The 14,228-nt window shown below is 41.6% G+C and overlaps 1 protein-coding gene across 10 annotated transcripts in view; it reads right to left on the reverse strand.

The window, feature by feature from the left end:
* Positions 1-1,022: 1,022 nt before the first annotated feature.
* Positions 1,023-14,228, reverse strand: part of BTBD7 (BTB domain containing 7) — a 55,339-nt gene continuing 42,133 nt past the window's right edge. For 9 of the 10 annotated variants that reach the window (XM_075103761.1, XM_075103759.1, XM_075103762.1 and 6 more), the window contains 6 exons: positions 14,011-14,154; positions 13,665-13,778; positions 11,942-12,131; positions 8,814-8,992; positions 7,705-8,133; positions 1,023-5,967 (listed from right to left, as the gene is read on the reverse strand). In XM_075103761.1, coding sequence (XP_074959862.1) covers positions 5,152-5,967; positions 7,705-8,133; positions 8,814-8,992; positions 11,942-12,131; positions 13,665-13,778; positions 14,011-14,154 — 1,872 coding nt within the window. In that variant the 3' untranslated portion in view covers positions 1,023-5,151. The remainder of the gene's footprint in view (positions 5,968-7,704; positions 8,134-8,813; positions 8,993-11,941; positions 12,132-13,664; positions 13,779-14,010; positions 14,155-14,228) is intronic. The other variant, XM_075103767.1, reaches the window with a different exon arrangement.

A 14,228-nucleotide genomic window follows, 5' to 3' on the forward strand; every position in this document is an offset into this window, starting at 1 on the left:
CCTGTGCACCGCAGGGGCAGCACCGACCACGGGCACTGCCTGTTCCTGGGAGCAGGGGCTACCTGCAGGCAGCAGCAGGTACTTGGGCCCAGCCCCTACCACTCCCACTTCCCTGCTTTTTTTAAGCCCTTGTGCTTCCTTCCCAAAGGCTCCCCCCACCCCAGTGAAGCAGCATCCCCACCTTTATGAAGTTAACTGCAGCAAAACAAACTGGACACCTGCAACAGTCAACATGACCTTTGCTTAGTTTAGGAAGTTGCTCCTAAAACTGTCCTGGACATGGGACTGAAGGTGTCTGTAACAAACACATAAGGCCTGCCAGCACCCCCCATCCCTGCCACGCCACTGTGGGCAGGACATAACACCCGCCCCCTCTTGCTATTGTACATCCCAGTGAGACCAGTCAAGCCTTTCTGCTGCTGGATGACATTTCTAAACTTGAGTCACCTCTACGAAGTAGTGAAGCACTTGTTTCTGTGGAAGAGATTTGACGAATATTCCACCAATGCAGGATAACTGCAACCCGGGAAGAGAAAGGTGTGCACCTAATGTGCGTGTGTCCAGCTGCTCTGCTGAGAAGATGAACACCTCCTAGGTGAAGGGCTAAGGCCCAGGGCCCTGACTACGAGTAATGCTATTGCCTTTAGTAGTGAACAGTCTCAGTCAGTTAAGCTCTGGCCAGAAGAGCTCACTGAACTATTTCACTGAAGTGCTTTTCCTTTTTAATACACTGCTTGAACAGTGCCACTAATTTCAAATTCTTCTTTTTACACTGGTTTGTATCACATCCTTTATGTTCAAAGCATGATTGTGTGCTTTTTGCTCCCTCCCCCCCCCCCCCCCCAAGAAAAACAAACCTCGTCAGTTTTAAGAGCCTTTACTGCTAGAGGGCATGTGAACATATGCATTAAACCACTCCTTTCCCCGGCCTTCAGTCAGCTAGGAAGTTGGGAATGGCGATGGCACAGCCCGCCTGGCCAGCCTGCGGGTTACAGTTAAATGGAAGAAGTCACACAAGCACGTTCTATACAAGCCGTTTATTTGAAATGCCAACTATACGTAGGATAAAGTCAGTGTTACATGCTTCTCAGCAACAGTAGAAAAATAGAACCAGTGAAAACCTTTTTACAACTGTAATGGTACTCAAAAGAGAAATGTATTGTTTTACAATGCATCACACAAGACTAGAATTCAAGTTTGAAGGTACCTAAAAAAAATACTATTTTTTTTAAAAAACACTATGTACAATTGAAGCGTAAACAAGTTTTACAAAGTACTGGTTATGCAGGTTGTAGAAAAAACACTTGCATAGGACATGAAGTCAGTTTAAGAAAGTTTTTCTGAGCCTTTAGCACTGAAGGCACTTGACTTTATACCAGTAACAACACAAGGACAAGAAACAAAACCGTAACATTGCCGAAGGCAGGGCTACCTCCTGGCAGTACAGATAATTACAGAAACCCCAAATATGCTTTTACAACTTTATCTCTCAGCTGTTCCCTGCCTTTGGCAGAGCTCAGCACCACCTCTACCACAGAAGCATGTAATTATTAGAAGAAGGAACAGTGCCTCGAGCAGCACGAGTATTCTTTCCAGAAAAAAAACAAACCCCAAACCAAACCCAAACACACACCCCCAAACCCAAACCAAAGAAACCCATAAGACAAACAAACATTTGGGACATTCCAGGACCAAAACCCAAGGCTTACGAGTAGGGGTGGCCACAGCCTTAACTTCCAGAGCGAAACTCCTCAAGAACAGGAAAATTACAACAAGAAACTGCCAACCAACACAGCAGTTATTAACACACAACTACAGTAAATCTGCGGAACAACAAAACATTTCAAAGGAAGAATCTGTTTCAGGAATTAAGTTATTCATCCATATATTAAGGAAAAGAGCAGGGGGTCAGGGAAAGGGTCGTAAGACGTTTTTGCATGTTGCTTCCTAAATGAAAGTCTGAGCTCTCTCTTTACTAGAGCAAGGAGCACAAGTCCTCCTCATCTAAGAAAATGTAATGTTCATACCTCTATCCTCAAGCAAAATACAGTCAGTAATCTTATCTCCATCAAATTTACAGGAGGAGAAGGTGTTAATTTCCAGCCTAATCAGAAAGTGCTTAATGTAAACAAGGAGCTTCTGCACCAAAGTTCCTGTAGACGGAGAACAACAAGAAGTAGCAGGTAGCACAGGTACGCGTGTTCTGCGAGTGAGATGTAGTATGAACACTAGCTTCTGAATAATGCTTCCATTGCAAAGAATAAAGACAGTCTCTCTCCTCTCCCTCTGCATGCCCATCTAGGTAGGAAATCCTACACTGGAGTACAAAAATACAGTTCCAGTAATTTGACAAATAAATCCTTCTTTTCCACTTCGCATCAGCTGCCATGAGCTGCTATCTTCCTCCCAGCTCAAAATACACAAGTGAAAATGCAGATTGTCTACATGGCCTGATTGTCTTTGTGGCTTCACAAGGACTTGTCTTTTATGTCGCACCTACTTTTAAACACTTGCTCTTTTTAATACCGCTCAGCTTCTGAGACTTCAGAAGCAATTTTGTATTCTAAAATGCAGACATGCCCCCCTGAGGCATTTCTCACCAGTTTATTCCAAAGCCAAAGCATTTAATGATTTCCCTCACGCCATAACCTCAAAACTTCTCAGTCTTCATCAGCCACATCCCCACAAATTTCAAGCTTAAGTTACATCTGTAGATTTCAGCCCCACCTCTCTCCAGGCACACAGTGCCAAAAACTATGGTAACTAAAATAGTTTTCTCAAAGTTCATCTATTGATTTTAGGTAAAACTAAATTATTCAGACTAGCAAGGCTTCTGAGGACAGCTATGACATTTCAGTTGTTGAGCTACCAACATAGATACGACTCAAGTGCAGGGAGGTGCAGGTGTTTTGTGTGTGACGAAACTAATGCTCCAAGCGCTGGTGAGCGTGAGACCCAAGGGGCTGGTTAGAGCTGCACCACCAGACAGCCCGTGCTCAAACCTTCAAAGGAAACCCAGTGAACCTCAGTCCCTCACCTGTAGCAGCACCGTCCCCCCACTGACACCTGCTTGCATTTAACAACATCCTCCGCTGCAGTCCCATGGAAATCCTACAGAGTGGTGATGAGGAAAGGACCACCAAGTGTCTTGACTGTGGTCAAAAATAACCCAACCAGATTAAAAAGGCTGACAGAGGGGAAAAAAACCCACCCACCCACATGTTCTCTCACCCACAAGACCACACCTGCACAGTTTAGCTAAGCTTCTCCAATCCTACACCATGCCTTCCATGGCTGCACCTCGAAAGGAGTGTCTGCAGAGCTTTCACAGCAGCGGGAGGCCTACAGATGTATATGCAGGAGACTTTACAATTTATTGGTTCAAACTCCCATATCTTCATTTACCTAGAAGCTATCTGGTAGTTTGGAAATGCAGTATTCAGTGTATTTCAATAACATTGTGGTGTTGTTACCAAGCCTTGCATACTTCAACGAAACAGGTTAGGTAAGAATCTGCCATCAACTAAAACTAAACATAGTGTTGCAGCAAGATTTCTGTTTAAACAGTATAAAGCATTTTGAACTGCAGGACATAACCTAACCTTAAAGTAGTCCTTAGGTCACACTTGGGATTAAAGTTTTCTGCTACAGGGAAATTCTTCATTATAGAAACTGCATTAAAAAAAATAAACCCAAAGAGGCCTTTACCAGTAATCACTACACTGCAGTGGCATCAGATCCCTATCCTAAATGCAATGAATCTGTGATAAAAACTGCATGGGTAAGTATTAAGGATGCACTTAATTATAACCATTATACCCAGTGCAGGGTAGGGAGCCAGCCCAGATCACAATCATTCTCTCTTCATATCATGTTAATATTTCTGTGCTTTAAAAAAGCAAAGCTGGGAGGTGGAAGTGTAATTTAAGAATGCTAAAGGTAAGAGTCTAAAGCTTTACACATTTCATAATGCTAGAGCAGTTACTCTTCACTTTGATTTTGTTCACAGAACAGCTGCAATTATAAAGTCAGCAACACTTCAGATCAGGTAAGGAACACTGAATGACATCACTAGAGAGTGAAGCCCTTTTTGAATCATAGGCAGGGGAAAACAAGGCAATGAGCAGTCACCTCAGCACCTCTGTTGGAGAGGGAACCCTCTCAAGCGGAGGGTTACCATTCAGGCAACAGCAAAGATACTACGCCTTGTCTTCCCGACGCCCCCAGATTTAGCACGAATCCTCAACTCCGGTCTTCGCTTACCCCTACGTACGGGTAGCTGGAAGAACAAGTTATTACTATCATTTTTACAGTATTTCTAGATTTATTTCTGCATGGGTAAATGAACAATTCTAGTCTGTCTTCTAAGCGCTTCCAGGTGATCATGGAGTTCTCCATGGTCACAGCTGAACCAGAAAGCAGAGTCAGACCGGCAGGTCCCAGTGAATTTCACTGGCGCTTGGACTCCTAAATATCCCCCTGGACTCTTAAAAACCCAAATACAATTCTTGAAGTGGGCTTGCTGTGTAAAGGTAAGACCAGCTGCCAGAACTTTTCAAGCAAAATATTAGACTGGATTCTTGCCGTAGTCATAAAAATCAGGAAGATTTTAGATCTAAATAAACAAAAATCTAACTAAAAATGTAGTATTTTGATGTGCTGTTCTTTGGAATTCCTATAATTAAAAAATAAACGCATTGTTGCTATTTCATAAGAAAATACATTTTGTAATGTGCAACCCAATGCACATAGGGAATTGGCAGGTGAAAGGGAAAATGCAAAAGTATGAAAATACAGTCCTTTAAATGTGACAATAAAGTTCAACATATTAGTACAAAACTGATACACTAAAATAGATGTACAGGTGCAAAAGGCTAGCAGGTTGTAGAAAAAAAGGTACCAGCTTACTTTTTTTAAAAGGCTTAATTAAATTTGCTCAAAAAATTTTCCCACAAAGTAAAACCAGAAGGAGCATTAAAAGGAAACTGATAACATGCTGTCTCTAATAAAGCAATGTATGTACAAAAGAAGTGAGCGAAGCTGAACTTATCTGCTGGCGTGAATGAATTTGCCTGACACAAGTCAGGCCAGAAGTTGCGAAGAATGGGGCGTTTACAACTCTTAGGCACAGAGAAATAGTGGAGGTTGCTTTCATAGGGCAGATTTTTTATACAGGAAGTCTGGTTTGTTTGGAGACCTCCTTCCTCTGCTTACTGCATCTTCCCTTTCCAAATCTGCACTCCTCTGCGCTCCATGTTCCAATGGCTCATCATCTGCCAGTCTCCTACTGGGTCTCTCTTCTTGCATTTCGGAGCTGTATGCAGAGAGCGAAGGTCTGTTGGAGGTTAGCCCATAGGTTAAATCGGTTTCCATTTTTGTTCTTCCCCTGATGTGAACTGGGCCATTGCCAGCATTTTCCTGGGTAGCCAATGCCAAGTCCAGTCGCTGGGGAGGTTGTTCTAAGACATCAAGGTGTATTGGCTCGTTCTTTTGTCTGTGTTGATGCCCATCTTGGGAGAGCAGGTATTCCCTTCTAGAATCCTCTTGCTTTTTAGGAGATATTTGGGAAGGTAGATAGGCTGACTTTAAGCCACTTGGTGATGCCTTATTGTGGCTATACAAATCTGGGCCAAAATATATGCCTTGAGAAGGTGAAGGACTGTGCCTGTTGGGTGCTGGAGTGGAGGGTCTGCATGCAGCATTAGAGAAGTCATAGAAGTCAGGATATTCCTGCTGATTTTCTCGAGCATCTATTTTTTGCTCTATTGCATGTTTCTTTCGAGAAGTGGGCACGTGTCTGTTCTGAATACATGAAATGTGCTGGGGTGGACCAGGCCCTACCTCTGTAACCGTCTGGCTTAGTTCTGTGTCGACAGTGAGCTCTGGTAATCTTCTGTCTTTTAAAGACATTGCTGACACGCCCATTGCGATATCTGGCATCAGTTCATTTAGTAAGGGCTGAGTACACTGGAAGAGAGAAGAAATTGGTCCACGGAAACAAAGCAAAAGCTAAAACACAAACTGTGTTTAGGACAGCTTCTGTAATTCAAAATGGCATTTTCCTAATCTACCTTTGCCTAGACCAACCTCAGCCTGCAAGTTTCCTACACTGTTTAAAGAACACAAGTATCCTCCAACCTTCACCTTCCTGCTAGCTTAAGACAACTTCCCTTCATGAAGCTGTTGTGCCACAACAGCAGCTCCTTCTTAAACACATCTTGCCTTGAATATGCAGTAAATGACAATGACTGTTAAACTCTCCGAAGGTAAGCCTGCTTTGAGCCACTTGCAAGTATCAAACCAGACAAGTTTCTCTATGTGGAACTTAACAAATGGTTTGTCATAGCACACAGTTCTAGTGCAGGGAAGCCAAGAAACATGCCTTTTGTCGCTATCGGCGCAACCCCTCTGCCTGCATTTCATATTTTAAAGTAAGTTAATTGAATGCATACGTATGTGTATGCATGGCAGCCTCAGGGTTTGCGGGGAGCATCAGTCACAGAGCTGACTAGATCTCAAGTGCATGGAAGTTGTTGCACGGCATTCTTCTCACCTACACCTATGAGCAATCCTGCAATGAGACAAGCATATTACAGTCTTCTAGACAGAGAGTGAAAATTTCTACTTGTATTTATGATTTCTAATGAAAGCTATTTTAGTAATCATTGATTACTAGTAACTCACAAATTGCAGAAATAATAGAGAACAAAAATATCATCCATATTAAGTCTATGCTTCTCTTTACATTTATATAGAAATGTCTCTGCTAGAATGTTTAATGTGAAAGAGATCACTATATGGTTTCCTTAGTGAAGTCAGTATTGACCAAGAACGATAGACTTGCACTACAAAACCCACCCTTGAACAAATATTGGAAAGCAACTGTAATTTGAAGTTAAATATTTTAGTTTAAAATATAGAAAGGAGTGCAATATATTTAGGGCAGTTGCTAAAGAAAAAAACAAAATCTGAATTTTTCCATTCAGAGCTCCAGATCAAATCTGCATCTAAAGAGCAGGTTTTCAGAATGACACAACTGCACCTGGAAAGTTTTTTCACTGCAGAAATAAATTACCAAGTTCTTTACTTTGTATTTCATGCAATTCACAAAACTATATCTTTGTCCAGTATGTTATAGTTTGTTGGTTTTGTTGCATCATATTGTAGTTCAGCAAGTGTAATGACTGTCTTTAAATGCTGTGATGAACTCCTTTGTATTTGTGATTACCAATTTCTGCTTGCCTATTAATTTAAAAAAATCTTTTTCACAGGTGTACGGCCTTCACATTCTCCACAGGTTCCCATTATACCCATCTGTTTAGTTCAGGACTACTTACCTGTGAATAGCCAAAATACCATCATTATTTCTAACCTTGCATTACAGCATCAAGTCCACTACTGAAGCTGACTTATGCTTTGTTTTAATGTAGAGCAAACTGTACTATTTCAGAAGATTTGTAAGTCCCACTTGCCCCTCCAAAATGCTCCTGGCCCTGGAACATTCATTCTCTCAGGAATTAGGGCATGCCTTTGGGATGCAGAATGCTGACAGCCAATTTGGTAGAAAAATCTTCTCCTAACCAGTGAAGATGCTCTTTTATTTAACAAAGCCAAGTTACTTCACCATAAGAATTCTCTCCAAATCCTCTCTATAAGCTACTCTGAGTGGTCAGAGAGAGTGAGAAGAGAAATCATAATACTTACTACTTGCTTCTCAGCTGCCATCACTGCTGCTGCTGCCGCCACCGTCTGCCTCCCCAGACCTGTAGTGTTCGTGCAATCAGGGGGTGCTGCTTTAACACTGGGCAAGTAGACGGGCGGTGCAGCTTTGGGAGCAGTTCGCGAGTGGAACAGTGAGTGATTACATGGGTAAGAAAAGGAACGGGAGGGATGTTGACTTGGCACCCTTTGTTTCCAGCCCACTTTGAACTGGTTATGAATAGGAGTTGCTGGTGGGTGGTATGGAGGTGGAGGAGGGGGCAATGGTGGATGGAAGGCCACAAAAGAGTCCAGTTCTGTAAACATGGTTTCTGCAGTGGGAGTGCTGTTAACACGACATCGTCCAGACTGTCTCATTGTCAGGAGCGGGCTTTCGTCCCCAAAGCGCTCATCAGGAAAGAATTTGTGAGGATTCTGCAAAGGAGAAAACCCAGCATGTACCAAAACAAAGCAGGAAGTCATCTAGAAAAATCTCCTGATCTAACATGCACTGGAACTAGAAATCTGCTAGTACTGTAACAGGATAGTTGTGCCACCTAAAACCTCACCAACACTTTGAGTGGATTACAGCTATCAAGGAATACAGATTTTCTTTTTAAAAACAAGACAACAGGAAGTATCACATTCACTGGGTAAATAAGTTGACCAATAAACGCATTTGCTTTATCAGCAGCATACAAACAGAAGCAGGATTTCCACCTTCCCAGTCCTGATGCGTGCTATGCAGATCTACCGTTATCAGTTAGGACTTTATCTCCTCCCCGATTCAAGAATAAATCAATCTAGATTTCTAGTTATGGTTTGACTATTTTCATCAACTGCCTCTTTGGCACATTTTTTTTGTCCAAAAAATTTGTGGCAGTAACATTGTAAGTACATTGCACTTACACATTTATAAAATCACATAAATCAAATGCAACAGTCCCACTGTACTTTGCGCTTAGACAGTTCTAAAGTTATGCAGGCATTTCAAAGCATTTTTACATCTGCATGTGCACACACAAAGCAGTTCTTACTGCAGTTACACATTCAAGTCAATTCACGAGCAGAACAAATTCAAAGAATTTGTGGTCTTCTACAGCAATTTTTCATACCTGCAAAAGTTCAGCAGCAGCGTCAGAAAGTCCGAATTCCCGCAGCACACGAATCTGAATCTCATAGCTGACTGTGGCGCCTTCTCCACAATTGAGAGCGTACGCTCTTTGCACTTGCTCAGTATGACGCAGCTCCTGCAGCCGTTTGATCATCTCTTTTACAATGAGGAGATTGGGAACTGGAAGGATGATAGAGAATGGAAGGGGGATACAGATCACTTTTTGAACTGCGAGACAGTACATTTGATTGCAATGGTTAGATTTAATTCTGAAGGAAAAATCTATCATCAGGCTGACTTGGCTTTTTTTTTTAAGCAGCATTCTGCCAAGAACAGTTCGATTTACACATGTTCCTTGAAGCACCATTAAGGCACATGGGACAACACATGTCATACAAATGGTAAAGACGTATACCGCTTTTCCAGCTTCTGCTAGAGCAAACCACAAATACAGCCTTCTTTGTAAACTCCTTATGATGCAGGAATTTTATGATTTGAGGTGGGGGCAGGATATCTTAAATAACAACTGAGTGTTCCCTCATGAATTCTACAGGCCAAGAATTCATTGATTTTTCTGGCATACACTTCATACTTCTATTGGAATTCTATAATCACAAGACCATAATCACAACACCATAATACCAGTATGTAACTACAGAAAGAACATTCTAAAAAAAAAAAAAAGACACAAATTGTAAGCCAACATAAACCTGTTAAAGTCATGTTATTTTATGCAGCCATATTGAAATAATTAAAAACAAAAACAACTTTCCAGAAGGAAATAATGTATAATTTGGAGTATTTATACTGTTGCAAAACTTTCTCATGCCACTTTTTGCTGCTGTTTGATGATGAATGATACTTCTCTGTGGTCTTTCTGTCCTCAGGAAAACGTGCATATCATAAAAGGAGACAAATACAGATCTCTGAATATGTAAGTCCTGGCATCTGATCCTTGACCAGCTTTACAAGTGTTATATATTATCATTACCAGATGTCCATAATGAAAGCTCATAAAAATTAAATGGGTCAGACAGCAAGAACAGTGTGAAAAGTCATTGGCATCATAGAGAAGGAGAAAACCCAACACCATGCAGCTACAGCTGGTCCCAATTTCACAAAGTTTACACTGGTACACGAAAGACAAGTCTAAGTAGTGTAAAATATTTTCCTCCCAAATTGAGTTCCTGTACTGGGGGGGGGGGGGGGGGAGGGGAACCCCAAGCCCCATCAACTCTAGTCAGTCTTCAAGGCTTGGAAATAAATCTTCTGCACCACCCTCCACACACTTCAACTGTTCTGAAAAACTCCTCTTCTAGCAGCCAGGTGTTTAGCTACAATGAGCATTTTGTTAACACTGAAAAGAAGATTTTAGAGAGGTTTGAGGCAGTTCTCCAAACTAGTAAGCATAAAAATCATCTAAGTTTTTAAAGAAAGAGTGCTATCTTAAACCCTTGGTGGTTTTTGTTTTTTGTTTTTTTACTATTATTCATGTGAAACACATGGAAGAGAGATTATATATAAAAGTACAATTCGCTCAAGTCAGTCGCAGAATTTCTAATTCAGACTGAAACTAGAAAATGCATAAGGAAACCCAGTTACCTGCAGAACCTAGCCTCAAAGTAGAACAGACTTCAGCAGAGGTTGAACTCATTTCACTACAGTGTTGCAAGAAGAGCACCAAGATATGCTGCCAATAGATTTTATACAAATATAGTCCACAGGCAGTGGGTACAAGGAAGATGCAAGCAACAGATGGAGAATACCTAAGCTGTAAAGAACACCCTGTTCTAAGAGCCCAGCTTAAAGGGCTCGGAGGCGATGATGTCCAGCTCTCCCTCTAGCAGTTCCTGTGCTCCATCTTTGCTTTGGGATGGATTCCTATACAAGCTATAGGTTTGGTACACGCCTAAAATCTTCTCAAATGAACTGGGCTCCATCACCCTTCCTAGCACAAAGTATTGGCAAAACAATCAATTGTTTTGCATAATTACAGAACTAAGCAAAGCAGGCAGTTACCAGGACACAATACCTGCGCTCCAACTACTGGCTAGGCCTACAGCTCACACCCATGACCAAATCAAAGGGCTGGCAGTAATTCCTATATATTAAGTTGTAGAGAACCGAGCTGTAGTGGAGTTTTAGATTGGTCAAGATGTCTCACGTTTGCCAACAGAGCCGGATTTTTTTAGAACACGAGAACTTTTGCAAAACACTGCAGATCTTTGAGAATCAGTTTCCAAAGAAGCTGAGAAAGAACACTTTGCTCAATCTTTGTTTTTATCAGTCACATTGTATGATTAAATACTTTACATTCAATTCATGGTGAGTATATTTATGCTTTTCTGTAGAGTGGGGGAAAAAAGTCTGAGTACTGCAGTGTGCTGCTCAGATGCCAGAGCTGTAAGTTTCTAAACAAACAATTAGTACTTTTATCAAATTACAGAAGTTTTCAGGAGCGCCTTTTAGGCTTTATCAAGTCTTTTCCTGAATCACAAGAAACAAATAGATCACAACCATTCCACAAACCTCACTAGAAAAAGCTTACTGCAGTGTTTAACCAAACACTGCTTCAAATCTTCCTGACACCTCAACTTAAATGTCTTGGCTCTTGCATCTGTAAGAACAGTTTATCTATTTCCTTTCAACACAGTTGACTTAATGGAGACATAATTGATATACAAAGAGCTTATGAAATGGGAAACGGGGAGTGATGGAGAAATTGGTATTTTGCCATTTTCCAGCCTTCTGGATCAACCAGTCATCCAAAATGGGTAAGTGCAAAACTAAGAACCACTCTGAGAACAGAGAGCCAGGCTCCAGCAAATGTTGTACAGTAAGTTTAACTAGTCCAAGGTTTTTCAAATTGCTCAGCTGAAGCAGGTTAAAATACTACTCCCTCTAGTAGCTTACTTTCTAACTACTTATTACACCATCCAAAAATAGTTAATGTCTTCAGAGTAGATCAAAGCAAAGGGGACTAACACTGAGTAGGAAGAAGCCCAAGTAGTGCAGTACTACTGTCTGAAGAAATCATAATATTCAATAATTCACATACCCTCTCCCCTGCCCCAAGCCCCCACCCACTCACGAGATTAATCAGCATTGCAAGTGATCCAGCAGCCTTACCTGGGATCTCATTGGCTATAACTGAAGGAGGACTGGACTGGTTAGTGCTAACTTGCTGGTGGGTAATCATATGACAGCACTGCGGCACTGCGTTGTTTACCATGTAAAGGGTGTCGGGCACATTGGACATTCGGACCATCCGCAAACGAACAAGATCGGTTTGCTCCACCATCATCTCATCCAGTACTGACTGCAACGACAGCCATTAGAGCCCTCATGAAGTCACTGCGCACACATACCCACCGGGAGCTGCTGCAAACGCAGTCCCGAGGCCACAAGTCTAGCAACATCTAAACCATAACTTTTCCAGGTCCCAAACAGTATTTGGCTTTTCCACAACATTTTCTTATTCCATTTTCCAGTCATTATCAGAGTTGATTTTCAGAGCTAAAAGCAGGCAGGTGAATAAAGTTTGGGAAGGTTGCTTTGTTTATTTTATACTTGCCAGATTGGAGGTAAACCTTCTTGAGGCCAGACCCTCTGGACTCTGTCTCTGACAATTACCACCTATAGGTCTCAACTCTCTGTGCCACTGAACAGAAGGCACTAGTCTGAAAATGAAATGTGCTTCTCTCAGATGTCTTAAAGACTAGAAAGGGATTTATGTATACCCTTTTAAGATTCTCATTTATGGGTAAATGGATTTATTGAAAAAAAAAAAAAAGGGGGGCTAACAGAGGAGTAAAAAAAACCCCAAAACAGCACAAAACCACCCAAGCAGAAATCACTCCTCTGCAATTTTTGCATTGGACAGTAATTAAGCTATGAATAACAGTATAGTTACCAGATAATGAGTCCTCCCTCTAAGGTTAAACAGCTAATAGTGCTTTTAATATTAACAGCACAATATGAAACTAATAGAAACAGTAGGATTCCTGACAGAGGAAAAAAAAAAAATTAAAATGCACTTTTTACTTTAAGGTTACTACTAAAGCACTCCCATACCATATACCTGAAAACTAAAGAGCCAAAGCTTTTATCACATTCTTTAACATATTTTTGTTAGTTTTAACAATCCAAGATACAAAGATAAAACTGGCTAGTCTTCCTTTGCTGCTTATGTGCCACCTGGTGCTCTCTAACCTTTGTGGCCAAAATACATAGTAGTTTTATTTCTCCCCTCCCCTCAGAGGGGATGTCAACACGACTTTGAAAATACTTTCTTAGGCACAGGGCAAAAGCTCTGAATTCACCAGAGTAGTAGTCAGAGTTTGTAGGCGATGTGGGTGTGCACAGCCTCGCCTAATCCTCTTATTCTGCAGTCACCTGCACTGCTGGGACTCACAAGCTCTTGACCTAAGTCAGAGCTGCGTTAAGTGGTGTCATCAGTTAGCGACCTACAAGGGTCCCATTCTGTCAAACAATGTGGCATGTTCCTGCCCCACACAGAGCCATCTCCACCCTGTCACCAAACGTCACCATCAGAGATACTACAAGATCTTCAGTTTGACAGTCCTCATGCAAAATATTAAATAGGGAAGCTACTGCTTGAGCAGAACACAAAGGACTTGAGTCAACTTTCACAGAATCACAGTGTTTATTCCATTCTGCGGAGGATCAAAAGAATTTTGGATACATTCTGATTCAAACACGATGAAATATCAGAGTCCTCTGCCTAGTGGAATAGTAGCTCTCCACCCAGCTCTAGTGGGAGCTGGGGAGCCTGAAAGACCTGGCACCAAGGTTGCTGACTAGCTGCAAACTGGGACTCTCAGGCTCTCACCTTGCCATCCGCCTGCCAGGTGGGCTGCCGAGGAGCTGGGCCGGCAAACTGGCTGGAAACCAGGGAGGTTTCCCTCAGAACGCTGCTTTGTTTCCGGTGGAATTTCATCAAGATCTGTCTCGCAAACATTTCAATTTCGACAAAAAAAAATTTTGTTGAAATTTTTCTGATCAGTTCTAGAGACTTGAGCCTGATGATCAATCTTGTAAGTCTTGTTAAATTGAAAATGTTAGTATTTTAGGCCAGTACATGCAAAGAGAGACAAAACATACCAAAAATCTTTCCCTGTTTACAGAACCCCCTGATGACTCCAGATTAACAATACTCAATTGTTAATGATTATTACCTTAGCCTCCTCCACATACGGTGAGAACAGTCTTGGCCGCACATATATTCCAGCATTTTTTTGCCGCAGCCAGGCATTTGACTTTCCACCTTCTGATGTTGGTAGCATGTCTGAAGGAGGAGTACTAATCAGGCCTCTCTTCATCTTTAAGAATCAAGAAAGAGTTTCATTGTTTTTAAAATATAAAAATGGGAAAAGCTTGCAAGAAATGCATTTCT

This window comes from Phalacrocorax aristotelis, chromosome 9 (assembly GCF_949628215.1).
Source record: "Phalacrocorax aristotelis chromosome 9, bGulAri2.1, whole genome shotgun sequence".
Classification (NCBI taxonomy): domain Eukaryota; kingdom Metazoa; phylum Chordata; class Aves; order Suliformes; family Phalacrocoracidae; genus Phalacrocorax; species Phalacrocorax aristotelis.